The sequence below is a fragment of the Hoplias malabaricus genome, chromosome 10 (genome assembly GCF_029633855.1).
Source record: "Hoplias malabaricus isolate fHopMal1 chromosome 10, fHopMal1.hap1, whole genome shotgun sequence".
NCBI classification, from domain to species: domain Eukaryota; kingdom Metazoa; phylum Chordata; class Actinopteri; order Characiformes; family Erythrinidae; genus Hoplias; species Hoplias malabaricus.
The window spans coordinates 21726036-21754028 of NC_089809.1; the positions used below are offsets into that span (position 1 = coordinate 21726036).

The window sequence follows — 27993 nt, forward strand, 5'->3', positions numbered from 1 at the left end:
ATGGTGTTTACTCATTAAATTCATTCAAGGTTTTCCTCCACAATGGGCAAAGGCTAATGGCCACTGTCTGTTTAAAGAACTAGCTTGTGGGAATCCAGAGCTCCACTTCTAGTTTAGAATAATACCTTTTATGTGAATTTTTCTCATCATATACTTTACAGTTTCACCACAAATACCCCAGTCTTGTCCAGTGCCCATCCTGCTATGGATCAGGTCAGCTTCATTCATTGAGCTTCCCTAATCCTTGCCAAAATCAACTTTTTGCTGGGGGTCACTCATCCGATATTAATCCCAGTTTATTATTGGAGGCGCAAAGGTTGACGTCTCACGACGAAACAGGAAGTGGTTGATAAGCAGCCTTTTTAATTGCCTTCACTGGATATGTGCTCTGTGTACTTGTGTAGATATGTGCTACTTTGTGGTCATGGTGGTCTCACATGTAAACCGCTAGTGAAAACACACCCAAACAGTAAATGAGTGATGGTGCTTGAATTGTCAAAGCAGAAGGCTACACAATTATAGCTGAGTCTTTGCAGAGCTGGAAAGTTGATGGCAGCTGTACTTGTCATTCGCTCTCTGTCTTCTCTCTTTCTCTTTGGCTGATGAGGCACCAGTTACTCTGACGTAGTTTGCTAGCCCTGTGGGAGCCCTCTGCCGATTTTGTCTATGAGCCAGTGTTTGCTTTACTCGGGCAAGTTTGTTTTGCTATCAATCTGTAGGAGGCCTGCAGGGTTTCAGTTGGTTCACTGGAGACTTCAAAGCTTACATAGGTTTATACAAAATTATAGAAGTACATTTCTTTAAGTGAAATTATATTAAAAATCTTTTTGCTATATTTTCCAAGACTGAAAAATATTTTAACACTGTGAACACAATTTTTTTTCACCCAAGTACTCTTATGAACTTATTATTACTTTGCTATCAGTTTGCTATAAGTTTCTGAAGCATTTTGAGAATTAATTCTCTGTTGGCATGCTACAAAATGTCCATTTACGTCATCGCTGGTTGCTGTGCTGAGCAGAAAATATATAAAAACTTTTCCTGTGCACTAGGTGGTAGCCTTGCTCTAAAAAAGCTGGGCGGAATGAGGAGAAACCCATTCCCTGGAACAGTTTTGTGCCTCTTTAGCCACACACGCAGGCTTGTTTGTGCTGCTCTGTTTCCTCTAAAGTCGATTGCTTTTCTGTGTTGTAGTGCTCCAGTGCTGGTGGCTCTGGCACTGATAGAGAGTGGAATGAAGTATGAAGATGCCATCCAGTTCATCAGACAGTAAGTACACATCAGGCAGTGTGTGAACCCATACATTTAATAAACATAAATAAAACATAAAACAAACAACAAAAACCCACTGCATTGGACAATTCAATCCCTGAAACTTTTTTTCCAATCAACATTAAGTGATTCCATAATTCATTCTCTATAATTATTTAATTATTTATCATATCATAATATAATGAGTATAATTATTCATTCAAATAATTATATTTGTCACAAAGTCAAGTAAACAGAAGCTGTTAAACATAGATTTTGTGTCAATATGTCAACATGAGTGAATTGTGTCAATAGTGTTAGTTTATTTTGCTACAAAGTAAAAATGCTAACTTAACATTGGCTAAGTCTGATGATTCCATACTTTTTTGCCAAAGATAGTACTGAAATATCAGCCCTTGAAGTTTAAGGTGTGGAAGTACCATAGAATCCTATGTCATTTGTCACAGAACACCAGAAACTGTATAATTGATTTCTTATTTGACTGATGAGGCTGTGTTGTGGTTTAATAGGAAACGCCGGGGTGCCATCAACAGCAAGCAGCTGACCTACCTAGAAAAATACAGGCCTAAACAGAGACTGTGCTTTAAAGACCGACACAACCACAAGAACAAGTGCTGCCTCATGTGAGCCAGTCTGCCAGTCTGCCACTGAAGAAAGTTATACATACTTTGTTGGCTAAACAGGACTGAAGCCACAAATTCAATGCATTTAATATTTTTTTTTTTTTTTTTTTTAAAGTGAAAGGACACTTAACCCCTCCCTAAATCCACATGAAGACCCTTTTCTGCAGGGCTTATGACCTCAGGGCTGTAAACGAAGAGCCTCTTGAATTTTGTCTCTACACATCCCAAGTGTTCTCATTGACTGTGCTGTAAACACACACACAAGCCAACACAATGGGCAATGCCAGCAGCACTCACTCCAAAGATTATCAATGCCATTACACTGTTTACGATAGCTAGCCACTATTTTCAGCCCCTTTTGGCAAGGCTAACATGAGTGAATGGAAAATTACTGTTTTTTTTTTGTTTTTTTTTGAGGGGGGGGGGGGGGTTATTTTTTAATGTTTGTATATTCTAAAGGATCATGTACAGTTTTAACCACAACAGAGTTTTGCTCTCTTTCTTCTTTGTCTGTCGCTGGCATGTCACTGTAGTCCCCTTTCCTCTACACATGGTTTCTGACAGAATGTAATAGTAATAGCTAGTGGCTGATTTTTACAAGAGCTGTATTTCTACATAAGTGTTATGAGCTTCTCTGGGATTCAAACACTGCGCCACTTGCTTGCTCAGTGGACTTTATGAGAGTGAGCTGGAAAGCTGGTTATATGCCCTTCTCTCTGGATAGTTTGCACATCACATTTTGATACACTTAAGATTATAAAATATATTCAACAAGTTGGAAATCATGTCAAATCTACTTTTCTTTCCTGCTTAAGGCTTAAAAGCATTGCATTTTTTACTTTGTTCAATTTGAAAGCTGTAAACTTTATGCCCCTCATAACCTGAGCACTCCATAGGCTGCGCTCTCTTGTTTGTAGGAAGGAAATAAAGCTGGAGAATTGGAATGGGATGAAGCCACTCATTCACTGGGGTGAATGGTTGCCAAGCTGTGATCCAGGTACTGACACATGGCTCAAGTCCTGGAACTTTGAACATGAATATATTTTCATTTTTCTGCCTTTTAAATAAAAATCATATCAAATTGTTCACAGTCAATAAATTTAAAATAATAAAGGAATTTTTAAAATAAAATATGATCAGTGCTCATGTCTTTGACTCTTAATCTCTGATTGCCTTTCTGTACATAAAATGCAGTCTTTGTTTCAATTCGAGCTGATTGACTAAGACCTGACTTTGACTATGAGGCAGGATACTGACATTTTAAAAAAAATCAACTTAGAAATTGTAGGGTAAGTACATTTTGTACTTATCATTTTGGCTTACTGATTTACTGAATATCACATATATATTTATATATATATTTATATATATTTATATATATATATATATATATATACACACACTTCTTTTACACATTAATCTCTCACTTAAATCATTCACTTTGTTTAATTACCGCCAAAGAAATCACAAGTATGACAAGTTTTCTCAATTTTTCCTTCAAGACACAGGGGAAATCTGCATTTGATGCTGGTGCCCCATCAGTCAATATTATGACAAATATTTTTATTCCAATCTGTTACAACTGTATATAACCTATATAAGACTGATTTAAAAAAATTATACTCATCTGTTCAATACCAGTAATGCCTCTGTGATGCACTCCTGATCCAGGTAATGAAGGCCTTCAGGCCCACTTAAATATTAAAGTGTGGTGTGTTGCATCTGAAACTTCCAGGGTTGTAGATCCCCAGGAACAGGAATTAGCAGCCCTAATTAAGCATAATATTAACCAGTGTCATAGCAGATCTGGGCATTAGGCATTCTCCTCCAACTGCATTCAGAAATCATCCATTTCAGATTAATGTACCTGAGGAAACATGTTATAGCTCTCCCTCTCCCTGAATGAAGTCAAACTCTTAGATAAAGTGGTGTGATGCCAAGCACCAAATCTATATGTGATATTGTTCTACTTTAGGCAAATAAGTTATGATGCAAATGACACCCAACCTTTGTCTTTGGTGGTGTGTTGTTCATTAGGGCAATTGGGTCATGCACCTCCAAATAGGAAAAGTGTTATAATAATTTGCAATTATTTGTCATTGTACAACATACAGCGTAATGTGTCTTCTTCATTTAACCCATTTGTGGCAGTGAACACACACACTCTAGTGCATTAGGGGCTGTGAACGCACACCCAGAGCGGCAGGCAGCCACCTCTGGCACCCGAGGAGTGTTTGTGCGTTTTACAAGGACACTTTAGCCATGGATGTTCCTGTTGGTCCTGGAGATCGAACTGGCAACCCTCTGGTCTTCTAACCATTAGGCCAAGGCTACCCCCTTATACTAGTGATGCCTAATAGTTAGACATGCAAGTTGGGGGATGGAATGTTGCCAATACAAATCCCACAACCAGCAGGAAAATTGAGGGTGGGGGAGTGAAAGAACAGAACTGTCCTCCCTTGAGCAAGTCACCTAACCTCCAGCTGCTCACCAGGTGCCAGGGATGAAAGCCCCCTGCTCTGGGTGTTTGTTCACTGCCCCTAGTGCACTACTGTCTGTATGTTTGTGTGTGTGCATGTGTTCACCACACATGTTAAATGCAGAACATGCAGTTTGTTGTACATTGGCCATGACAAATAATTCTACATGTTTTGTTCTCCTTCTGAATATAGACCACTCAGTGTCAGGTTTGGTTTTGTATATTACTGCCTTGTTGGATGAATTATGATTGAAAATTGACCAGATTGCAGTGATAGAATCATACTTTGGCTGCAGTGAAATCTCTGTTCCATGGTGCTAGCTCAATTTCATAAGTAATCATAGGCGAATTCAAAATGGCCCTCTATTCGCCATTACTCTCTAGTACACAATTATAGGGAATTCAGAAGGGTAGTGAATGCAATCAAGTTGCAGGTGGTATTGTTACATTGAGGTGACCAGAAAAAAATGTGATGGTGTCAAGTGTGCCAATCGTTTAGATGGAAATGGCCCTTAATTTTTCACACTCAAGTAATCATTGCAACAATTGCCCGCACACTATGTCTCTGTGATATATCGGAGGAATTATCTAAACATTTGTTTACATCACAGTATTATAACCAATTTGCTTATATAAAACATAACCGAATTTCATATAAAACATAATAGAATATGTTGAGCTATAAAACACATTTTAACAGTTTGATGAATTGTTTCAATTTAGCTAAAATATCCCCTTGATAAACTGAGCCTTCTACAGTTAAAAATAATGGGGCACTAATATGAAAAACTTTAGTTAAACTAAAGAATTGATTTACTGGATTGTGAACAAATAATTAAATTGAAAGCACGAATTATTATTTGATAGATTCTAAAACTGCACTCTTTCCACTTTGATATAAGGGAAATTTGGAATATGACTGCAGTATGTATAATTCCTATATATTATTAAAAACACAGTTAATTATGTGTATTCCACTTAAGTTTGTGTGAAGAAATTTTAAATGTCTGTGTAGTAAAATGTGGGATTCTACGATTGTGTACCGGAAACTTGCCCCTAAAGCCCCCCTCTTTCTGTATGTAGCCCGCTGTATGTAGCTCCTGCTAGTCGGACTCCACTGCCTCCGCCATATTCTCTACCAGGAGACCCTCAGGTAATATTTATACAACAATGTCAACATAGTGACTCGAAAACCAACCCGCCTTCGCATTTCTCGTAGATACACGGCCTCATCGAGTTCGTTATTGTGGAGTTGATACGAGCTCGTAATTTTTCCGTTTCTGGTGGCACAGTTCCCTAGCGAGCTTAGCTTCAGCCGTTACGAACGACGCTGACAGCTAGCCTCTTTCAATTTTCCGTTCCACCTTAAAGTGTTGCAGTTTCGGTATGGAGACTCTGACCGCACAATGTAGCTGCTGCATCATTTAAGGTGGAATGGAAAACTAGAAGAAGAAGCTGGCGAATAAGAGGCTAACTGGAGCCTCTAATCTTCATTTGCTTGAGCAGCATTGTTTTCGGCTCGTACGTCCTTTAGATTGTATAAGGTAAATATCTTAACTTGTCTTCATGGTTTCCAAGACGTTTGTGTGTTTTATCTGTGATAATGTGGGATGTAAGTTATGCCCCTGCTCTCCTCTAGTTAAGTCGCCCGCCCGGCTTTGATGTGGCCCCACAGATTATTAAACCAGTCTAAACAATCAACCAGACCCCACAGACTTAATAGAAAATTAACGGGTGCAACACGTTAGTAAAATATAGTTTGTTAAATCGGCTTCGTATAAAGATTATTATATATAGCCCGTTTATAATGTAAGTCCAACACATTGAGACGGCTGAGAGAGCTGTCCTAAGCTTAAGGCGTGGCAAACATTGCGTGCTTGCGAATTTAAATGAATGGCTATATCTTCAAGTTGGTTGTTAATGGTTAAGGTTCTTATCTGTACCAAAGAAAATGTAGTTTAGCAGATAAAGCTCGGGAACGAACTGAAGCCGTTTGTGACTCGTGAAATTTCAGTGTGCCCAAAGCTAACTCAGTTAGCTGCCAGCTACATTGCCCAGCTAGGCCTGAATCAGCCCACTAAATGAATGTTAACGAGGAAATAAATTAGTTTGACCATCAGTGAAGGCTGCGTTTTATGAACCTCTTTGTTTACTAGAACCTATCCCATCCTTGTACTCTAGTATAGTAACTGAAGTAATGTGCAGAAATCAGAGCTTGCACTCCATCTGTTAAATTTACACGATCAGTAGATGTTCTCAGTGAATTCATTAGCTATTACTGAGAGAAGTTTATGCATAAGAAAAAAATAGTAAGAGGGGGCGGCTCCTTATTTCCCAGTATTGGTGGCAAATATTGAGAAAATGGAATTTCAAACAACCATACATGACTCGGAAGATCAAAACTATTATAGCCTGATCACTGAGAGACTATCAGGCTTCGGTTTTGATTCAGATCAGAGAGAACGTCCACAGGTATTTCTGACCCTACTTCCACCGTGAGAGGTCATGGGTATGAAAGAATGTGAAGCTGTCAAAGATGTTACTGAGAAAAGCATATTGAGAGAAAATGACCCTTACCAACGAGTCATTTAATTTTTTGGGGGATTTTCTGGATCAGGAAGTCAGAGTGGACAATTTCTTCAACGCAGAATGTTAATTGCTATATTTTATGGTTAAGTGAAAGTTCAGATGTTATTACAATAGCTGCAGCTTGATTGTAAAACCTGCATAGGGCACCTCTTAAAATCAATCAGTCATTTAAACATGAACCCATTATTGGTAAAAACTTGGGGTTAAAATTAAGCTATATTTGAAATTAATTTTTTTCAGGGCTTATTAGCATCCAGAAAGCCTTGCGGAATGACATTTCTGAGTGCTGTACTTCCTAAATAAAATGCTGGATGTCCTCTCATAGCAGCTACAATCAGGTGGGCTCACATCTCACCATGGCTGATTTCTGTTAAATATATTTGTTGTAGTACAGCTTTAAGAACGTGACCATGCAGTTTATCTGTCTGTTTTGACCTTGTGTTTCAAAGTATTTTTTTTTAAGAATGCCAAGAAGTATGCTCATGGGCAGCTATTGTTTTATATATATATATATAAAATGTTTAAAAGGCTTGATTTCTTTGCAGCTTATGATTCTCCATAAAGCCATCACATCTGCTTTCATCAGCGCCACCTCTCATCTACTGCTTGGAGGAAACCTCCAAGGTAATAATAGAACAAATTTTAGTTTTATTGTTGTATGCATTTTGAACATGGTTCCACTCTACTGGAACAAGTGAAATGCACATATAATGTGCTACCTGATTAAAAATCAGAGTACCAAACAATGCTTTGCTATGTAAAGGAAATTTTGCCGGAATTTGTGGCTTGAATAGCATTTTTTTAAATTGTACAGTTGAATAACTTGTAGTACTGTATCTAGTCTTTTCAATGCATCATCTACTGTATCTATATGTTACAAATTTCACTGACCATCAGCTGTTTTTAATCAGTTTCTTTTCCTGTTTTCTAGGTGCTCCTGGGAATATCCTGTGTAGAATATGTCTGGTCCTGTCTCAAGCCGCTCTCGAGTTTACCCTGATGTAAACACACAGAGACCCAGAGAGTACTGGGATTATGAGTCCCATGTGGTAGAGTGGGGGTAAGTATCCACACATAAACATGAATAAAAACAGGCTTATAATGAAATCCTGTGAGGACTGAAGTATTCTTCTCATGTAGGTAAATGTGTCTGCTAACATCATTGTTTTAGAGATTGTACAAAATATTTTTATCTATATAACTCTGTCTTGGGTATATATCAGTCCTGCATGAATAGCTATTGTATCCACTGAGCGTTTAGAATGTTTGTCCTTTTTAAATGTATGCCTTTGTCATATTGCTTGTGCTTCAGAAATCAAGATGATTACCAGCTTGTGCGAAAGCTGGGGCGAGGGAAGTACAGTGAAGTGTTTGAAGCCATAAACATCACAAACAATGAGAAAGTTGTCGTCAAAATACTAAAGGTACTTAGTAGTATTATGTTTGTGGTTCATGTTTAATAGTTTGCCTAATAGAGGTGTGCTGAATACATGTCAAATAAATTGTTTTTGGGACTAAACATGTAGACATTAGACATCACACTTGAACCTGCATTTTGTTGTTTTTTTTTTTTTTTTTTTTGATAGCCTGTGAAAAAGAAAAAAATCAAGCGAGAAATCAAAATTCTTGAGAACTTGAGGGGTGGTCCTAATATCATTACACTTTTAGACATTGTCAAGGATCCTGTGGTGAGTGTTTTGTGCACATTTGTTTTATTTCAACTTTTGTTTGGTTTATTTCTTTAGCTGTAAGTCAAACCTCAAGTATATAGTTGATTTGCTGTTTGATGCTTGTGTTTATAAATTTGTGGGTAAATTTAATAAATAATTAACATTTGTATTTCTATATAGTCACGAACACCTGCACTGGTTTTTGAACATGTAAACAATACAGACTTTAAGGTAAGAAGACAGTTGGCACATTGGTTACTTTTCATTAATACTATTTAGTAATTGACCTAGATACAGGTTATGAATTTTTTTTTAAATACAGATTTTATGTTCAAATGGATTAATGTTATTATAGAACCATAACCATGTGCAATTAAATAAATATGTATATGTGTATGTATGTGTGTAAAATCTTTTTTTTTTTTTTTTTTTTCCTGTCTTTCTTAGCAATTGTATCAAACATTGTCAGATTATGATATCCGCTTCTACATGTATGAAATCCTTAAGGTAGGTTATTTGAAATATGTTGTAATCCATTTACATAAACATTTTTAAGCAATATTAAATTCAGTATCAATTTATAGGATAAGGATTGTCAATATTTGCTAATATGTGATATAACCTACAGTAAAGCAATGAACCATAAGACAGTGGACACGTCAAATATGCATGCTGAAACACTATTACACAAGGAGAAACTTGTGTATCGGATCTGTGCAGAAACGCTACAGAATTTTCTGGGGCCAAAGCTCATTTCATACAATGGAAACCTGCTATGATTTAATGGCTCAAAGTTTCAACTTGTTTGCATTTTGTTCACTGAAGAAAACAAAAGGGAAGACACAGAAGACAAAAGGGACCATCTTGATTATTATCTGTGATAAGTGCCATAGCCAAAATCTGTCATGGTTTAGACAGTGACGATTCAAGACAATGCTAGGCCTTTCTTCTGCATGTGCTTAACTACCATGAATGGAGTCCAGATCTGTCTCCACAAACATTTGAGTAGATAAAATCGTGTATCCAGTATGTGTAAGAATTCCACTTGCAAATGTGGAAATAATTGGTATCCTCAGTTCTTAAATGATTAAAAGGGAATGTAATTTAACACTGGTAAACATGTGTATCCTAACTTCTCCTGAGTGTGTTGCAGTCATTATTGTCTTAATTTCTTAAATTTACAAAAAAAAAATGGTTTCCATTGACCATTTATTTGAGAACCATATTGTATTTTGGTCAGTTAAATAAGTCAAGGCAGTTATCATATTACAGATTCCTGTTTTTGTTACATTTTAAATGTGGGGTGAATATACTGTGGTATTGTTAAAGCCCCCTTCTAACATCTTTTTGTTTTCAATAGGCTCTAGACTACTGTCATAGTATGGGCATTATGCATAGGGACGTCAAACCACACAATGTCATGATTGATCACGAGCACAGAAAAGTAAGCCAAGATGACATTTTAATGTTTAAGTTTAGAATGATCTGTGAATGAAATGTGGTAACTGGTAACTTTTTAAAAGGTTTTGCACTGTTAATTTTTTTAACTTTTTTTTTTTACTTGTCATACAGTCAAAACAGTGTTTCATGTTTGTTACTGTAAAGTGAAAATTAAAATAAGTCTTGAGCATTTGCTTTAAGTGAGAATGAAATTCTCTCACCCAAAGCTTCGATTAATCGACTGGGGCTTGGCAGAATTCTACCATCCAAACCAGGAGTACAATGTGCGAGTTGCCTCCCGGTACTTCAAAGGCCCAGAACTACTGGTAGACTATCAGGTGAGGAGCATTTTATATCTTTTATTGAGGGCATTGTAAACTCATTTCCAAATAATAATTGTGGTTTAAATGTGTTGTTTTATTGCTGTTCAATGCATTTGTAGATGTATGACTACAGTTTGGACATGTGGAGTTTGGGTTGCATGCTGGCCAGTATGATCTTCAGGAAGGAACCGTTTTTCCATGGACATGACAATTACGACCAGGTGGTACATTTGTTTATTAAAGCCAGTTATGGGGAGGGTGACAAAGTTTATTAGTCCTTTATGTTAATTCAGCAATATACGCATAATATTGTAGTTTTAATTGCTGATACAATGGGCTTTACTGTCTAGTTTCTTTGAGTGTTTACTACTTTGCTGATCATATTACATTTGCACATCTGATCTCACACAGCTTGTACGGATTGCTAAAGTCCTGGGCACAGAAGACCTGTATGACTATATTGACAAATACAACATTGAGCTTGATCCACGTTTCAATGATATTCTGGGCAGGTAAGGATTATGTGAGCTTGAAATGTTTCAGCCATGTTTCTCAGTATCCAGGTTATACATATGTACCTGTTTTGTACGCCAATGCAGTTATTTTCTGTTGATTAGGTACCGTGTGTGTGTGTACACATTTATGTTGATTGTATTTGCTCTGTGACCAGGCACTCGCGTAAGAGATGGGAGCGTTTTGTGCACAGTGAGAACCAACACCTGGTGAGCACAGAAGCTCTGGATTTTCTTGACAAGCTGCTGCGTTATGATCACCAGGCTCGTCTCACTGCCCGTGAGGCTATGGATCACCCCTACTTCTGTAAGGATATAGCTTTTCACCCTTAGACACCTTGGTCTCCAGCTTCTGTAGCCACTGCCAGTTGCATGGTGCTCAGTAGAGCTGTGATTTGTGAAAGTGTTTCATCTATATTTTGGCGTTTTGCTTTTTCTGAATTGCTGCTGATGTTGTTATTTCTAAATGTTCGTGTAGTGCAGCTAAAACATGGCTTCCTGTTTACAATCTCAGTTTTCCAGTGTGCCTGTGGGCTCAAAGACATCATGCCATTGTTGTCTCATGCTGCATCCTACTCTGTGTAGGATGCTTAAACTCATACACATGCAGTGTTACTTTTAGATTTACAGAATTTTCCTTGCTGCCTAGTGTGATGTTTCTTAGTAACGAGTGAAAGATGATGCCCAAGAATCTGAGCAGGAGAAATACAAACTTCTGTTCACTGGAAAATTTGAGCGTGATTTACTTGTATTATGTCCTCTGAAATGTGTCCGTTATGGTTTCTTCAGACTACCTTTTTGCTGGAGAAATATCATATAAGAATGAGTTAATTCTATGTCTAGAATTCATACCGCATTTAAAATTTATTTATTTATTTTTTTCTTGGATCAGTCAAGTATTTTCTGTAGAGAAATATTTGTTTGTTGTAGCCTAAATTAACACAGTGCTATAGTTCGTATTCCAGTTGTTATAGGTAGGTTTTACAATCTACATAATCTTCTCAAATAAAGTTTAATATTTTAGTAGCATGACTTGCCACAATGAATATGTAATAGATTCTCATTTAATATATATTCTCAAAAGTTGATACCTTTTTAAAACAAAAGAGAATGTTGAATGAGGAATTAGTGTTGTTGATTCTTGCTTTATTTTTTTTTTTTTTTTTAAATATATATATATATATATTTTTTTATACTCAGACCCTATTGTGAAGGACCAGGGCAGAGGAGCCCCCCCTGCTGGAATGGCTGCTAGCTCCACCCCTGTCAGCTCCTCTAGCATGATGGCAGGTATGTGCTCCATTTTCAGGCTTTTTTAATGGCTGCAATTTTTATTTAGTCAGTGTGTGTCTGTGGCTAACTTAATCAATATGAATGGCAGATAAATTAAATAATAATGATATGATTCTGTCTGTAAGTATGTGAGTCTGACTATTTGTTGCTCTCCTCCAGGCATCACTTCCATGGCAGCGAGCACACAACCCATAGCAAACATTGCAGCTGGCTCTCCTGTCATTTCTGCCCCCAACACCCTGGCTACACAAGTACCTGCTGCCACAGGAGCCCAACCATGAACGTCTCACTCTCTCTCTTTTTTTCTCTCTCTCTCTCTCTCTGTCTCTCTCTCTCTCTCTCTCTCCCTCTCCCTCCCCTGTTCATTTTGATTTCCATTTGCAAATTGGACAGAGCCTCTGACTTCATTTTTTGTTATAATTATGTTGACAGTAACGGAGAACTAATACTAAGTTACATTTTTTTTCCCCTATTCTATTCAGTTCTGTTATATGGGGATATGGACTCCCGTTATATTTTAGCACCCGCCTGGGCGTTATAATAGGCATACGGGTGCAACTGCGCTCTTCTCACCGTGACTGTCTAGAAACACACACAAACATGTAGACATGAAGAAGGAAAATAAAGTTTATTTTATATGTCCCTCAAGTATTCTTGTGCTTGAAAAACACTTCTCCGACTTTCTCGTTCCTGTTCGGTTGTGTTTTTGTGGGGGGAGGGGACTCAGCATTTTATTGCTTCACCTATGGGTGTTATTACACTGTGAAACTTGATTACAGACTTCACAAAACCTGATCGGGATGCAGACTCGTGTTCAGTGTTCACTGGATTAATGGCTGTACCCGTTTCGTGGTACCGTGCTGGAGCTTCAGTAAGCTGTATGTGTGGACTTTAACGTTCTTGGACTGGGGGCCAAATACAATCAAAACTGCTAAAACATTTCTGAAGGTGTGTATTCAATCCTTGTGTGTATAGCAAAACTCGCTGATCAGTAAGTTCCGTTGTTCATTTGTTGCTTTATTAATGACACTGAGAATTATAAGCAGATTGATTGGATTTGGCTATGGACTTAGATATTCAATAGTTACTAATGGCCAATGCTGAGTACCACAGGGCCATTAATATGCCAATTTGTGTTACTCACAGAACTGATTTTTTTTTAATGATGCTTCTGACATTTGTTTAATACCATGAAGAATTTTGTAAGGTTTTTTTCTCATTTTTCTTCTTGATAGATTCTTCAGTGAACAATGTTTCAAACTCCAAGATTAAACAAATTAAACAGGCAAAGTATCTCTTTAGCACTGCATGTTGTTTTTACTGATATGACTGATTGAAGATAACTATTTTGTTTTCACTCCCCAAATATCTCTGCTTAGATGAGCAGATCTTTCAGTATCTTTTATTTAAATGTTTCCAAATGGTTCTTTCTTTAGGTGTTGTGTCTCAGTGAAATTCTTGGTGTGATGAGTAGTATGTAAGGAGACTGAAAACACCCACTGCCTGTATCAAGTGTGGATAGTTAAAATCTATTAAAATTGTGTATTGTAAATTAAATCATATAAAGTTTGCAATAGATGTTTTGCAGCTATTTTCTTTATTTTTATTTTTTTAAATGGGGAAATGTTTAAGAGCACATGTTAGTTGAACTTGCTGTAAATTAAGTCTTAACGTTTTTTTTGTTTGTTTTGTTTTCTTTTTTTTCTTTCTTTAACGATAGTAGATGGCATGTTAAGCCAAGTGAAAGACAAGGCTACCTCATTTAATATACTCAATAAAAATAATGACTCGACTGGTCGGTGAGGCTTAAACTATAGACTGTATTTGTAAATTATTCCTTTGTTGAGCCAGTCTTACTCTTTCATATGTTAAAGAATTGAATTATACCAAAACATCTTATTTTCAATACATTTTTTAATAAGGTTGGGCTGCAGCAGATGCATTATATTTGGTTCTCATGTCAGATTGGTCCAAAGATCCATCACATAGTTTAGGTTGTAAGTGTCTGTTGTGGCTAGCAGTCCGTTTCGTTATTCATCGATCTGCTCAGTGAGGTTTCTGCTCATTAGATTGAAATTTATTACACTGCAACAGAATGAACGTTTGAATGGGACACTTTTGAACTCTCAGGTAGATATCTGCATTATGCAGATTCCAGACTTAATTAACAAATGGCAAAAGCTCACTAAAGGGACATGGTTGCTTAATTGATGATATAGTAAATATAAATGCTGTAAAATTTGAAATTTACATGTGGAATTTCATATTTCAGTTCTTGTGTCTTAAGAAACTTGCTTGTTCAGGGACATTTTTTACCTGCATCTGGATTGCTAAAATTTTATTGAGGAAAAGCACAAACTGATCAAATAAGTGCTGCTTGGCTGCCACCTAGTGGCTAAAACTGCATAAGGTATATCCATGGCAGCTTTGTTCACAGCTGTATAAAGTTCTTTTTTGTTGTTTGTTTTAAAACAGATTTCTAGACCCTTCCAGATCTCAGCCAATTTGATTATGATCACTTCATTGTACTGTTTTCAGACAGTAATACTGCATAGATTCAACTTTTTTTAATAGATTACTGGGAATGTTTAAAAGCGTGAACCCTTGCTTGAGAGGCTGATTAACAAACACAAACAAAAGTGCAGTTATGTAATACCCAGCCAACAGAATGTGAGTCAATCGATCTACCTGAGAAATTACTAAATAATCTTCACCAAGCACCAGAGAAAAATAGCGTACAAAATATTGTTTTAGGATATCAGTATAATTTTCTATTACTAAATACCAAGCTAATCTTTTTTATGAGCTCACATTCTGCAGCCCATTCAAAATAATCTATTGTCTGTGCCTTTTTTATAGAGCGTTGAAATAGATATTTGAATGTGTATTTGAAGTACCAGGACTACTCATTAAAGTAGAATACACAATACATAGCATTCAGAACTCAACTGTTTTTACCGATAGGCTGAACAACATTAAAACCACCTGATATTTTACACTCACGGTACGTTTTACTGTGTAGGTGTCATTTGTAGATTTACAGTTACTGTCTGCAGTCTGTAGGAAGACGTGGAACGTAACGAATTACATTTACTCGTATTACTGTAACTGAGTAGTTTATGTACTTCTACTTTATAAAGTATACCTTATTTGTAAGGTTACTTAAGTATATTTTGCTTTAAGTATTGTACTTAACTGCATTTGAAAACACATCCGTTACTGGGTAAAAATGTAAAGAGAAGTGCAAGAAATAAAATGCGCACCGTAAACTACCGGAGTGAATAATGGGCTGGAGAGAAATTTAGTGCTAAAATCACAAGAAATATGGAGAAGGAAAAGTCCCCCCTAAATATGGAGACGGCTATAGTCCCCCCTAAATGTTCTTTAGCCGTCCGAATTCTTTCATTTTCAACAACGGTTCTCGTTTCAACGACAGCCGTTGGTAATCGGTCTGTATTGCTTTCTTGACAGAATACGCACACGTAGTGTTGCCAACGGTGCCATATTCGGACACTAAAAGATGTGTTCTGTTTTTAACCGATACGGGACGCGTTTTGATACTGAAACACGTAGCTCTCTCTCAGCAGGAATGAGGAGCTCCGTGGACTCTCCACAGCTCCTAAACAGAGAATACGCTTTTCATTGGTCACCTTTATTTAGCCAATCAGCAGCCAGAGTTATTTGTCCATTATTCAGTGTGTAGCCAATGGAGTCACAGTCCCGCCTACAGCGGCTTGTTTTGTGGCGGCGCTGAGCGCAGCAGGTCAGAGCTGAAACACACCTCTGCTTTAAATAGAACTAATGTTATCATAGCTCATTGTGGCTTTGCTTAATCGGTACCTAGTCAAAGACATTTGTTGCTATGAGGCTTAATCCAGCTTCTTTTTGTTGAATACCATTTCTGCCCCTGACTTTTGTTTCTTTAGTTTACCAGCACACGGTGGTGATGTAAAGAGTATTTAGAGAAATATAACAAAAATGTTTTTAAGACAAATCACCTATCCTAGCGATAAAGTGGTAGTTAATTATACGTTTCTGTTGTTTTAAAGTGGGTATGGTTTAAGAACATATAGGTAGGTGTATCCTGGAGGAAGACTGTGAACTGGAAGAAAGCTGAAGGCTGTCTACTGTGGGTAACACACTGACTTGGCATAAGTACCTCATTCATACTCACATCATAACAATTGAAATATCCCTTTAATAGGAATAGGATGTAATGCACTACTTTTTACTTTTATTTGAGTACATTTTTATACCAAATTAACAGTACTTTTATTTGAGTAGAATATTTTAGTACTCTTTTCACTTCTGTCCATATGCTGCTACTTAATTAGTACCAGGACTACCACGGAACTGGTATTATTTGGCTAGTGGCTCATTCTCAGTACTGCAATGATACTGATGCAGTGGATGTTTTTGTGTTGCCCTGAAATCTATTCAGTACTGCTGAAGTTTTTGAACACTTCATTATTGCCATTGACCAGACATTTCATGTGTCATGTGGACCACTGATAAGTAACTAATAGATGGCTAACACAGATGAACTACGGACTCTGGCTTTATATTTGAGGGCAGAGAATGTTCCACCACTTAAATAATACCTGCATTTTGGTGGTCCTGACCTTTTAAAAAGAGGCTGCAAAGGGATTGCAGTCTGTAACTGAAGACCTACAATTACCTGTATGGTAAGTGGAGCTGATAAAATGAATGAACAATGAGTGGAGAAACAAGGAGGTCCTTTTAATGTTTTGTCTGGTCAGTGTGTTCTATGTCATGGGTGTTTAAAGACAGCCAGTTTTTAGAAGTCCTGTCTGTGTCACAAAGGGACCACTGATTCCGTTAATTACTGGTAATAACGACCACCCACTATCAGGACAATCTGAAATTAGCAGAAGTCCAATGTTCCTAAAGTTTAGTAAAACTGCATTCAGTGGGCTGAAGTGATACACAGAGACATACATATATAAACAAAACACTTGATGTTTTGTCACTAGACTAGACTGTGTGACTAGCCTCAGGATAATTTTCACTGGAAATTGACTGTAAGTGTTGAATGTCATGCAGCCTCTGGCTTGAAAAAAAGGAAATCATTCAAAAACACTAGAGCCTGATTATTCACTTACTGAAATAAAAACAAGACAAGTGTCCTTAAACAGTGTAGACATTTTGGGAAATGATTATTCTGTGTTATAAAAACAATTCTAAGAATATTTAAGTAATACTGAACAGCAGTCAATAAGTCTAAAATATATACATTGTTTAAAATGTCTTGGCTGAGTTTAAAAAAGGCTTAAAATATAACTAGTTCACAATAACAATGTCTTAGTTGAGTTTACAAACTGTGAACTAAAGCTGTGATGAGTATGGTAACTGGATAGTAATTTTTTTTTCTTATAGGTAGAAGTTTACACTTTACTGCTAGAAATCAGGATGGGAAGCTTATAACATCCACAAAAATCCACAGATTTTTCAGATTTCTACCAAAATCAGTCACAGAGTAAACAGTCATTGAGAGTGGTTTAGTATGAAATGATTCATTGTATGTAAACAGTTTCTGATTCTGATAGTGGAAATTATAGGACCAGGGGTCACCATGTCTACAACAGAAATATAACTATTATATATATATATTGTGTAAAACAGTGACCCTACACATATTGAGTTATAACTGTGTTGTGTATATGAATTCATTTTTAAATGCTTTTGTATAGGCTGTTCCAAATGAAGCATGCCTCCAGAATTTCACTAACATAAATTTCACTTGACAATTTTTGTAAATATGGTGCCACTCCTGATATGTAGATTATGATTATCAAAAAATACATATTGAAGATATATACCCTTTGTAGATCCCTCTTACTTGTACAAGCCTAAACATATATACATTTTCAAAATATATAATTTCATTATCTCGTTTTTTCCATCTCAGTTTGTCTTCAGGTTTTGACATTAGTGGGTGCACAAACTCTGCCTCGTATTTGTGATCGGTCTTTGTTTCTTTGCTGGGAATATTCTGTTCTTCTTTTCTCTAATGAATCTGCTCTTCACAGACTCTCTCAGGAAGAAACGCCACAGGGCAAGAAGCTCTATGCATCGCTCCCTCAGCTCATAGGATCTCACTGCAATCAATGCAGGCTTTGTCATTGATTAGTTCCTGTTCAGGTGCTGGAGTCTGGCCAGAGATCAAATGATCTCATCTTTTCCCTGCAGTGTTTATTCACCCAGGTGCTGAAATGGTTTAAAACTTAAATACTTTAAGTTTAATCTCATGTCATTGATTTCACCATATAGGCTTGTCCCTTATCTGGGCACACAGCATCTCTAGGGCTACAAGTGTCCTTAAACAGTGTAAACATTTTGGAATGTTCTACAAAACAATTCTAAGAATATCCTGTGTTTGGGAAAAGACAAAGTACCTGCCTTCACAAGTCTTGATGGAAGCCTGTGTTAGCGTTCATGCTCACAACTTGGTAATATTGGGCAAAATAAAATGAAACAAACAATTGAACTAACTAATAAATATGCATGCAGTGTGTGTGTGAGAGAGAGAGTATATACATGCACATATGCACGTGTGAAAAGAAAACCTTGCTAAAGTGAACAAGTCAGCTGTCTAGGAGCCTCATTCTTAAGAGGGTCCATGGGAAGCAGGCTCGTCATTAACTCTTTTTCTTTCTTTCATTGATATTAGTTCAAACCTGATCAAACCTCTTTTCCTCTCTTGAGCAAAACCCTTAGGGAAGTAATTGAATGCGACACCCCCCCCCAGCCCCACACACATCTCCCCCATTCAGTTAAACCTTAACTGCTCTGCTGCAATAGCTGCTCTATTGTTCCATTATGGCTTTTTACACATCAGTGGTCAGTGTTCAGGTATAAAGCTCCTTCAGCTGAAGGGGTCCTCATTATGAACTGCTTTCGAGTCCGCTCTTCAACATGACGCTGTGAGTAAGGAGATTTATATGGTTTAGCATATTGTGCAGTTAGAGATTTATATAAAAAATATATATATATATATATATATTTATTTATTTATTTGTGTGTGTGTGTGTTTGCTTCATGTTTTCTCTCCTGGTTTAGATCCAGTTGTCTGCCTATCCTGTCACTCATGTTACTTGTAACAGTGTTGAATTCAGCATCAGTGAAAGGTAATTATTACATTATAATTACAGACCTGTGTGTTATCAGTGCTTTTGTACAGCTCTGAAAACGCATATATCCCTTTTTCAGACATGCCTTTAGGTTCTTGTTTATATGTAATGATCCAGTTTGTGTTCTACATTCAGAATGCTATTTTGTTTTTCACTATGTCTTCCTTTACAACTTTATAAGTGAAGAGACTATCATTGTATTCTCTTTTACTGATGTAACATTGTGTGTCCAGAGAAAAATGAAGCACTTCTAAACTTTATTACAGGTGGGTATTGTCTCAGAATACCTACACACATCTGTCTGTATATGAATGAAAAAATATTGCTCAATTATTGCTCATTTTGGACACTTTATATTAGCACTTTTTGTCTACACTTGTGTTAATAGATGCCTTGAATGTGAATGCTGCTTCTGAAAACCCAGCTCCAGAAATCCTCCCTGGTTTGTAACATTAAATTATAAATTAATTTTCAATTGGCATATAATGTGTGTGGTGCTGATCTGATTTCTGTTGCTTGATCTGTTTCTATTGTATGTTTGCAGACACATCAAACTCTTTCAATCAAGATCCACAAGCAGGTAAGAAATAAAAATGGACTTGAATTTAAGATTAATTTGCGCTTATTGTGCTTACACACACCATTCTTCATCTTACTGAGTGTTTGCTTTTCACCAGTGTGTATGGACCCTGCTCCAGTTGATAACTCTGAAGGTTTGTGTAGATTATTACATTCTGTACAAACCCATTTCAAAAATTGTTGTGAAATTCAAGTTAAAAAATGGAAGCATTGATTAATATATTATTTTAAAATTGTATTAAACTGAAACTGTGTACAAATACACAGATGATGTCTAATTTTATATCATTCACTGTTTTGGAAATAGATGTTTGCAAAGTTTTTACTATTGTATGACTTCAAACCAATTGATCCTGTCTTGAAAATAGGGTTGTTTGCCATTCGTCAATTAAAAAAGTCTTCAGCTGCACAACTAAATAAGATATTTGTGTTGTTGAAAGTGGTTTCAGAATGAGCAAATATCTCAAAAAAAATAAATACATAAAATAAATAAATAAATAATGAGGCACAGCAAGGTCCATTTATACCTCCTTAATGTTTAAGTAGTAAAATAAAATGATGTCTAGTAGACAGAGTATAAAGAGCTAATTGATTAGAAACAATTACAAAATACTTTTAAAATAATGTGGTACAGAATATATTCCATACCTACAGATACTTTATTATGCTTATTTATTTGTATTTTACTGTATATTTGGAGGTACTGCCACAATAAAATACAATTTAAGGCTGTATAAAACATTGATTTATATGCATCACCATCTCTTCACTGCCTCCTCAGATACTGCTGATGTAAAATCTAGAGAGAACAGTAATTCTGCAGATCACACAGGTAACTCTGGTTTGCCTCTCTGAATATTCAGTGAACCATTACAGGTTTTAGGGAGTTGCATGTTGCATATGGACCTCTGCGATTACATATACTTTAAGCATGAGTATGATTAGGCATTACATAACATGATATTGTTTCAGACAATTCTGAAGACAGAAGCTCAAAGAAGAGGAACAGACTGCCTGGTATGTCACATTGAACTTTCTTGGAACTATTAAATATGCAGTTGGCCATTTACTTTCTTAAATCTTCTTCACTTTATGAAACAGCTATTATATTGACACCTAGTTGCCTGTATAAAGTTTTTTTATGAACCGGGGACAAATTATATAGAATAGAAACTTCTTCTTTCAGGGGCTACAAAGAAATTTGATTCTTCATCTCATGTGATGTACTTTATGGTCAAATGACTGATTGTTTCTTTAATGGGGAATGTGTAACACATTATTCAATTTTTATTTAAGGCTTGTAAAGCATAAGCAATGTGTCATTTACGTCGTTATGTCTCCTAACAGAAACTCTCCGACCATCACCAGATAACAATTCTGCTGGTAATGGGCAACTCCACATTGAACTCTGCCAGCACTTATATTCTGATTCAGATTTGTTAACAGGTAAACCTAATTTTTATTATTGTAAAAAATGTTTCTAACATTTTACTGGGTGCAGACAGTGAAGAAAGAAACAGCGAAGAAAGGATCTACCCAGACACACATGCAGACATGTCTGCAAAAGAGAGACCTGGAATACCACAAAGTAAGTTTGGATGTGAGTAATATGATTTAGGATACGTTCATGCCCCTGGAGATTTGACATTTTGCAGAGTTCTCCTAAATAGCATTTTCCCCCCACAAATTTTAAATCATTTGTCATTTTCATAAACAGAAAATGACAAATGGTTTAAAATCATACTTCATACAGCAGATTTAGTACAGAATCTCTGAAACATCCACTCCACTATATGTCAATATAATGGCCATTTACTATGTGATGAAGAATTTTTGGAGAACGTTATTATACACCATACTAATTAATCCTTTAAAACAATGTTAAATTGAAGGCACAATGCATTTTCTGTCCATATCATGATTTTATTCAGAGATAAATGTAATATAGATAGGCTTTCGTTATTGATGCATTGTTTGTTTGCTTTTTAATATAAGGTCCAGTCACACAGGACAGAAGCAGCCAGGAGATGGACAGACCTCAGAATTTTGAGACTTATCAAGAGAGGAAACACAGCCAAAGGAAGTGAAGAACATGGACTTACTGCAGTCAAGGAGATTGCAGCTTCACATAATTACTTACCTGACCAGTCACAAACCAATGAGAGAGAAAAGAGAAACAAAACAGAAGGTGCAAAAGGGGCAGTTAATCAAGTCAGTGTCTTGGACTGTTCACTTGTGTTGTACAGTGAGACAGTGAAAAATGCTAATGGAAATTACACCAGAATTAGTGGTGAATATGTATATGATCCACAGACCAATGGGGGGATCACAGACTATGAGAACCATCTAAGGATAATGTTTTCTGGGAGAAAGAGAGTGAGAGCAGCCAGAATTCTCAGAGCACAACTGGAAAATGACAGTGAAGAGAGGGTTAATAGTGAGTTTATAGAAAGAGATAACAGCAATGAGAGGACAGATTCTGAAATATCTGCTGTTGCTCTGTAAGGCTTTTTACACATTTCTCATTGTTTTAACATCTGTCTGTTTTAATATTTTATTTCAGCATTTCATCTGTGAGTTGCTGTATGCATATATATTTTTAAATGGTCTCTTTTCTATTCAATGGAGTTATGCAGTACCCATAGCTTAGAATCTCAGTGGACCTGATGTGGATTCCCTAAAAATTAATACCCAGCTCTTTTACTCCAGTATCATGGATTAGAATTTTAACATAAGATCATTTTCTAAAATTATGTGAAGTTTATGTGAGTACAGTAGCAAAGGTGACCACTAACAAATTGCAATGGAACTGTCGAATACACTACCTGGGGGAAAAATGTCCTTGCCTCCATGTGGAATTCAAAATGTAAATATGTGCTGTGTTCTTTGATATTAAGAAACTTCTGAGAAAACTGTACTCTTGGAATACAATAAAATCCCTATATCTGAATATATCTGGACTATTTTCACAGTAATAAAAACTGACCTGTAAGCTACAGATATTCTTCAGCTTAGCCCTTTTCAAGGTTCATAGATGGCATTTTTAATGGACACTTTACATTAAGGCAGTCAAACTTGTGACCAAAGTCTATTGAATGGTTTGAATAGAAAATAGATGTAGTATAATATGCATTAAACAGCTTCATCTTCAACATTAGGTGAGCCAGTTCTGGCAGATTTCAAGTGGTGCCTAGTGTCATCTGTAAAAAAGAAAATTCATGAGAGTTTCTTCATTAGACAACAGATGTATGTCTATATTTTATATATGGAATATATTGTAGTTCCAATCAGGAATCTGATTGTAGTTACATTGTCCAATGAAACCTGTCCTGTGGAACAGGTCAACTTGGCTCCAAGGCTGACAGTTGAAGAATCTCACTGTCTGCTTTTGTTGAAGTTGTTCCTGAGACTGACTTTTTTGAGCACCATTGTGCCCCAGTGCATAAAGCAAAGTGAGTTTGGCTGGGTGAGTTTGCTGTTGAAGAACTTGACTAACCCACACAAAGCCCTCACCTCAACCAAAACACTTTTAGGATGAACAAGAATGGTGATTGTGAGCCCTTTCATCCAACATTCACAAATGTTCTTTGGATAAATGGGCAAAAAATCCCACTGACACTCCAAAATCTTAGTGAAAGACTTCCCAGAAGAATGGAAGCTGTAATAGCGGCAAAAAGGGGACAAATCCATATTAAGGCCTTAGGATTTAGAATTGGACATTCTTTTGTACAAGCTCTTGTATGTGTAATGTGTAAATGTCTCAATACGTATGTTTATATTTTGTATTTGTGTATGTGATGTGGTAGAAATATGTGTGTGTGAGTGAATGAGTTTTTATATACTGTCTTAACAGACACACTGCTAAACTTTTGGTCAGATAACTCTGGTCTTGGCTGCTCAGATCTTGCTGTGTTTGGTTGGTGCAGTGTTTCCAGCTACAGCTGCTCATCCACAGCTGTAAATCACTGCTGCTCTTTCCGCTACAATGGGCCTTAGAGGGTCTCACTCGGTCTCGTAATCATGACAGAGATGTCACCGTATTGGTGGAGATTTATTGTGGATTTGTGCTTGTAGTGGTTGCGAAATGACACCCGTGTCTCAGCTAAGATGTTTGCCCACATGCTAAAAAAAGGGAAAAAAAAGAAAAAAATTCAACAAAACACAGTTAGCCTGTTAATTAATTCCAGCTAATTGAGATCTTCAAAAAAGTTACACTAATGTAACAACCCAGATAGCAGATACCTGCCACTTTAGGCAATTGGCTAAAGTATGGCACAGGCAAGTGCTGTGTGTGTGGACTTGGACCAATTGTCATGAGCTGTGCCTGACTTGGGTTATGGCACATGTTGTGCTGGCCAGAGGTGTTCCACAACACCCCTGATATCTAGCTCATATAGCCTAAGCTGGACAGGCAGCCAGACTCCGACACCAGACGTTTGAGCAAGAAGGTCTTGGTTATTTAAAAATAAAATGTGTACAAGCCAAAATATTGATTTTCAATACAGTTACTTCATATTGTGAACGTACTTCCACACAACAGCTTTAAAATTTGACGATGCAAGATTTGTGATTATTTGTTTTTTCGAGATGCATTCATGCTGTATGTCTATTAGGTTTTAAAAATAAAATCATGGGTGTAGGACATTCAAACATGTGCATTTAAATATTTGAACCTCAGAAACTTCTGAAAATATATTATACATCAAGATTTCCTATATTCTGCATGTTAACCTTTTAGTGAAAACAGATTATAGGTCAGATTTCCTATATTTTATTAGATGCACAAAAGAAAACAGAGGCCCAGACTTCCTGTGCCAAAAAGTTGTCCACTCCACTTTTATCTTGTAATGCTGTCTCTACTAGTTTTTGCAAGTCCTGCGTATGTGCAGACATTCACGTTTTTCAAACCAAAGAGGAGCTTTAAACACACACAAACATGAGTTAGCCTTTCCTCACTGTCCTTTACAGTTTTAAACAACCGGAGCGCTGGCAAAGTGTGTTTATTTTCAGTTGAGTATATTCGTGTTGGGGTCTTCTGTTTAAACAAAACATGATGTTCAACCAAAAAGGTCTGGGTCTCTATGCTCGAAGAAGAAATTAGTAAAATATCCATTAGAAGCCATTAGGCGGGAATATTCACAATATGTAATAATAATCATACACAAAATAAGATGTAAAATATCCTATGCCAATCCATTAGAGCTTCACATAGGGCCCCACACTCTTCCTACCAGCAGCCACACAATTTCCATTGTTCAAATCCTACAGCTCCACCCTATGGTTGCTGTGGCCATTAGCCACACTTAGCATCTACGGTTAATCATTGAGCCCATCACATGAGTACCCAAACCACCCTCTGCATCACTAGCTCTTCACAGGGGTCACCAGGTAGGCACCTCCCCTCATCAGTGTTTCACTGAATTAAGCCCACAACACCTCCAGAAGGCTCAACAGCGAAGTCTGGTGTCCCAGACCCACCCCACCCCAAGCCAGCTTTACAGTCATTCCTTACCCTTAATCATCAACAAACGTAAATCCACACTAGCCTCCCTGTTGACTAAGGCTGTACTTAGCCCTACTGGCACCATTAATGCATGCTCAGTGCAAACCACTTCCATGTGATCTTTACGTGCTACATTACCAAGCATCACAACAGCACCTCTACAGTGCTTTTCTTGTCTTGCCAGCTTGTCTTGTGTTCTCCTTATCCACAACCACTGATTAGACCTTTCAGCTGTTTCTGATAACTCCTTCACAGCTGCCATTAGTTTCTGGTCCCTAATGCTGAACTGCACAAGCAGGGTTTTGGCAGATTTGGCTAAAGGTGTTAGGGTTAATCCCCTAACACCTATCTCCACTGTTCTTAAAATATGCCTGCCACTTGCACTCCCTCACCTCAGCTGCCAAGTGTACATACTTCAGCTTATTCCTTTCAAATGCTTCATCAACTGCATCCTCAAATGGAATAGTTAACTCAATGAAATAAACTATTCGTTTACTTTCAGAGTACAGCACCATATTTGGCCTCAGTGTAGTTAATGCAATACACTCTTGGACCTTCAATTTTTTACCTACATCCACCTGTAATTTCCAATCTCGTGCTTCACCCCATCTATCAATATGTATAGCCTGTGCATGCTCTCGAATATGTTCGCCCTCACATACAAACCTAATCACTTTATTACTACTACCACTCGTCAATGCATTTACCTCTAAGTGTTTGCTGTCCAACAAACATGCTTCAGCATGCCAACCCTTGCACATAATCCACAACTAGGGTCTTCACCTACCCACTGTTCAAGATTTTGTGGCGTTGGAAGGATGTCATAAGTTGGTCCAAGCAAAAACTTAATACAACTTACCTCCATTGCCCACAGTTCTTGCCAAGCAATCTTCAGCTTCTCTAAATTCTTCCTGTGAAGCCATTGGCCTTGTTGTACTTGTGATGCTGCTGTTGCGCACCGTGCCTCCTCTTCCTGATCGGGAATGAATCTAGTCATCATTTGCCTTGGTGATGTGGTCTTACTAAAACATTTTCAGATTGCGCATTTAAATTCCTCAACCAAATTTGTGAGTGGTAGCTCCAGTACCCCACTCCCATACCATGCCATGCTGCTTAAACACTGTGGCACCCCTAGCCACTTCCTTATGGCCTTGTTCATAACCCTTTCCATCCTCTTTACTTCTGTGGTCATAAACTGGCCATCTAAAATGAGGCAGTAAGCCAAACTGCAGACACCACAATTTCAACTTCCCTGGCAGACATGATCTATGTATGATATTAATAGCCTTCATCAAATCAGCCTTTATTCCCATAACTTGGTCGGTATCATTTAGTGCTGCACCATGCCATGGTAATGCAATAAATGCTTTGAAAAAAAATCATTTGGTGACAACATGCTTTTATTATATTTTATTTTAAATAGGCCATTCTTGCACTACAATCTTGTGAATATCATAGGCTAAGTCAAATTTAATGTGATACCTCACTGGGGCCCAACTTTAATGCCACAATATTATATTCCTGCAGTACCGGAGCTTGCAGTTTTAGGACAGCAGTTTCAGGACCTCAATTCTAAGACCCTGTATTTTTGTGACACTGCCCATGGTACAGGAGGCGAGAAAACTGCAGTTTTAGGACTGCAATTCTAGGTCCCTACAAACATTACTTAACTTCATAAAATGTATTTTTAAGGCTTATTCTGACCAAAAATAAGCTTATAGTCCCGCCCAAATACTACTTTACCTAACTTTACAGCTATTTTAAAAGCTTATTCCACCTAAATATAACTTTATCTGCTTAGTTTAAAGGCTTATTCTGCCAAATACTACTTTATCTAACTTCCTATAATTTAGTTTGAAAGGCCTACTCCACCCAACATACTATATGACTTTTTATAATTTAGTTTTAAGAGCTTATTCAACCCAAATATTTCATATAATTGCTTATAATTTAGTTTTAAGAGCTTATTCAACTCAAATACTCATATAACTGCTTATAGTTTAAAGAGCTTATTCAACCCAAATACTCCATATTACTGCTTATAGTTTAGCTTTAAGAGCTTAGTCAACCCAAATATTCTATACTGCTTATAGTTTACTTTTAAAAGTTTATTCCACCTAAATTACTTATAGTTTATTACAAAAGTTTATTTTACTCACATATAATTTTACCAAATCGCTTAGTTTAGTTTGAAAGGCTTATTCTGTCCAAATATGACTATCTGGAATACAAGGTTTTTGCTAAGAGTTGCAGCATTTTGTGTATTTGGTATCAGTGGTTCTCAAACTTTTTCTATCATTCCCCACATCAGACAAAGGGGAATTTCCACACCCCACCTGTGCCATATCGCCCCCAAAAATGGTAATAAAATACACATGCAAATTTACAATTTTCATATTTATTTAAGTAACATCAACTTCTCTCTGTAAATCAGTAGCTTAACTTCATATCAACAGATAAAACAATAACATCAATGTTCAAAAATACAGAAAATATCCTACTAATTAAACTGTGTTTCAGTTTCTCACTTTTCAATCTGTGCAAAAATGAGCAAAGGCA

The 27993-nt window shown here is 36.9% G+C and overlaps 2 protein-coding genes across 4 annotated transcripts in view; both read left to right on the forward strand.

Moving 5' to 3' along the window:
• Window positions 1-3003, forward strand: part of ptp4a3b (protein tyrosine phosphatase 4A3b) — a 30000-nt gene extending 26997 nt beyond the window's left edge. Inside the window, exons 5-7 of one of the 2 annotated variants that reach the window (XM_066682403.1) lie at window positions 1195-1269; window positions 1782-1895; window positions 2813-3003. In XM_066682403.1, the coding sequence (XP_066538500.1) occupies window positions 1195-1269; window positions 1782-1895; window positions 2813-2963 (340 nt within the window). In that variant the 3' untranslated portion in view covers window positions 2964-3003. Of the gene's footprint in view, window positions 1-1194; window positions 1270-1781; window positions 1896-2010 lie in introns of both variants that reach the window. The other variant, XM_066682404.1, reaches the window with a different exon arrangement.
• A 2413-nt stretch (window positions 3004-5416) lies between these two features.
• On the forward strand, window positions 5417-13999 carry csnk2a1 (casein kinase 2, alpha 1 polypeptide). Of its 2 annotated transcripts, none has more exons than XM_066683417.1 (15): window positions 5417-5527; window positions 7204-7301; window positions 7509-7587; window positions 7895-8023; window positions 8276-8387; window positions 8550-8651; window positions 8814-8864; window positions 9081-9140; window positions 9994-10077; window positions 10301-10411; window positions 10516-10617; window positions 10808-10908; window positions 11067-11215; window positions 12109-12198; window positions 12361-13999. In XM_066683417.1, exons 4-15 carry the CDS (start codon window positions 7923-7925, stop codon window positions 12480-12482), a joined length of 1185 nt encoding a protein of 394 aa, XP_066539514.1. In that variant the 5' UTR covers window positions 5417-5527; window positions 7204-7301; window positions 7509-7587; window positions 7895-7922; the 3' UTR covers window positions 12483-13999. The 2 variants fall into 2 exon arrangements, with proteins under 2 accessions (XP_066539514.1, XP_066539515.1); XM_066683418.1 differs by lacking the exon at window positions 5417-5527 and adding an exon at window positions 5652-5918.
• Window positions 14000-27993: the final 13994 nt, after the last annotated feature.

Excerpts from the sequence above, each read along its gene's own strand:
- csnk2a1 (XM_066683417.1), top strand. The coding sequence starts at position 7,923 with ATGTCTGGTCCTGTCTCAAGCCGCTCTCGAGTTTACCCTGATGTAAAC. Across the intron at positions 8,024-8,275 it reads TCCCATGTGGTAGAGTGGGG|AAATCAAGATGATTACCAGC; the intron begins GTAAGTATCCAC and ends CTTGTGCTTCAG. Across the intron at positions 9,141-9,993 it reads ACATGTATGAAATCCTTAAG|GCTCTAGACTACTGTCATAG; the intron begins GTAGGTTATTTG and ends TGTTTTCAATAG.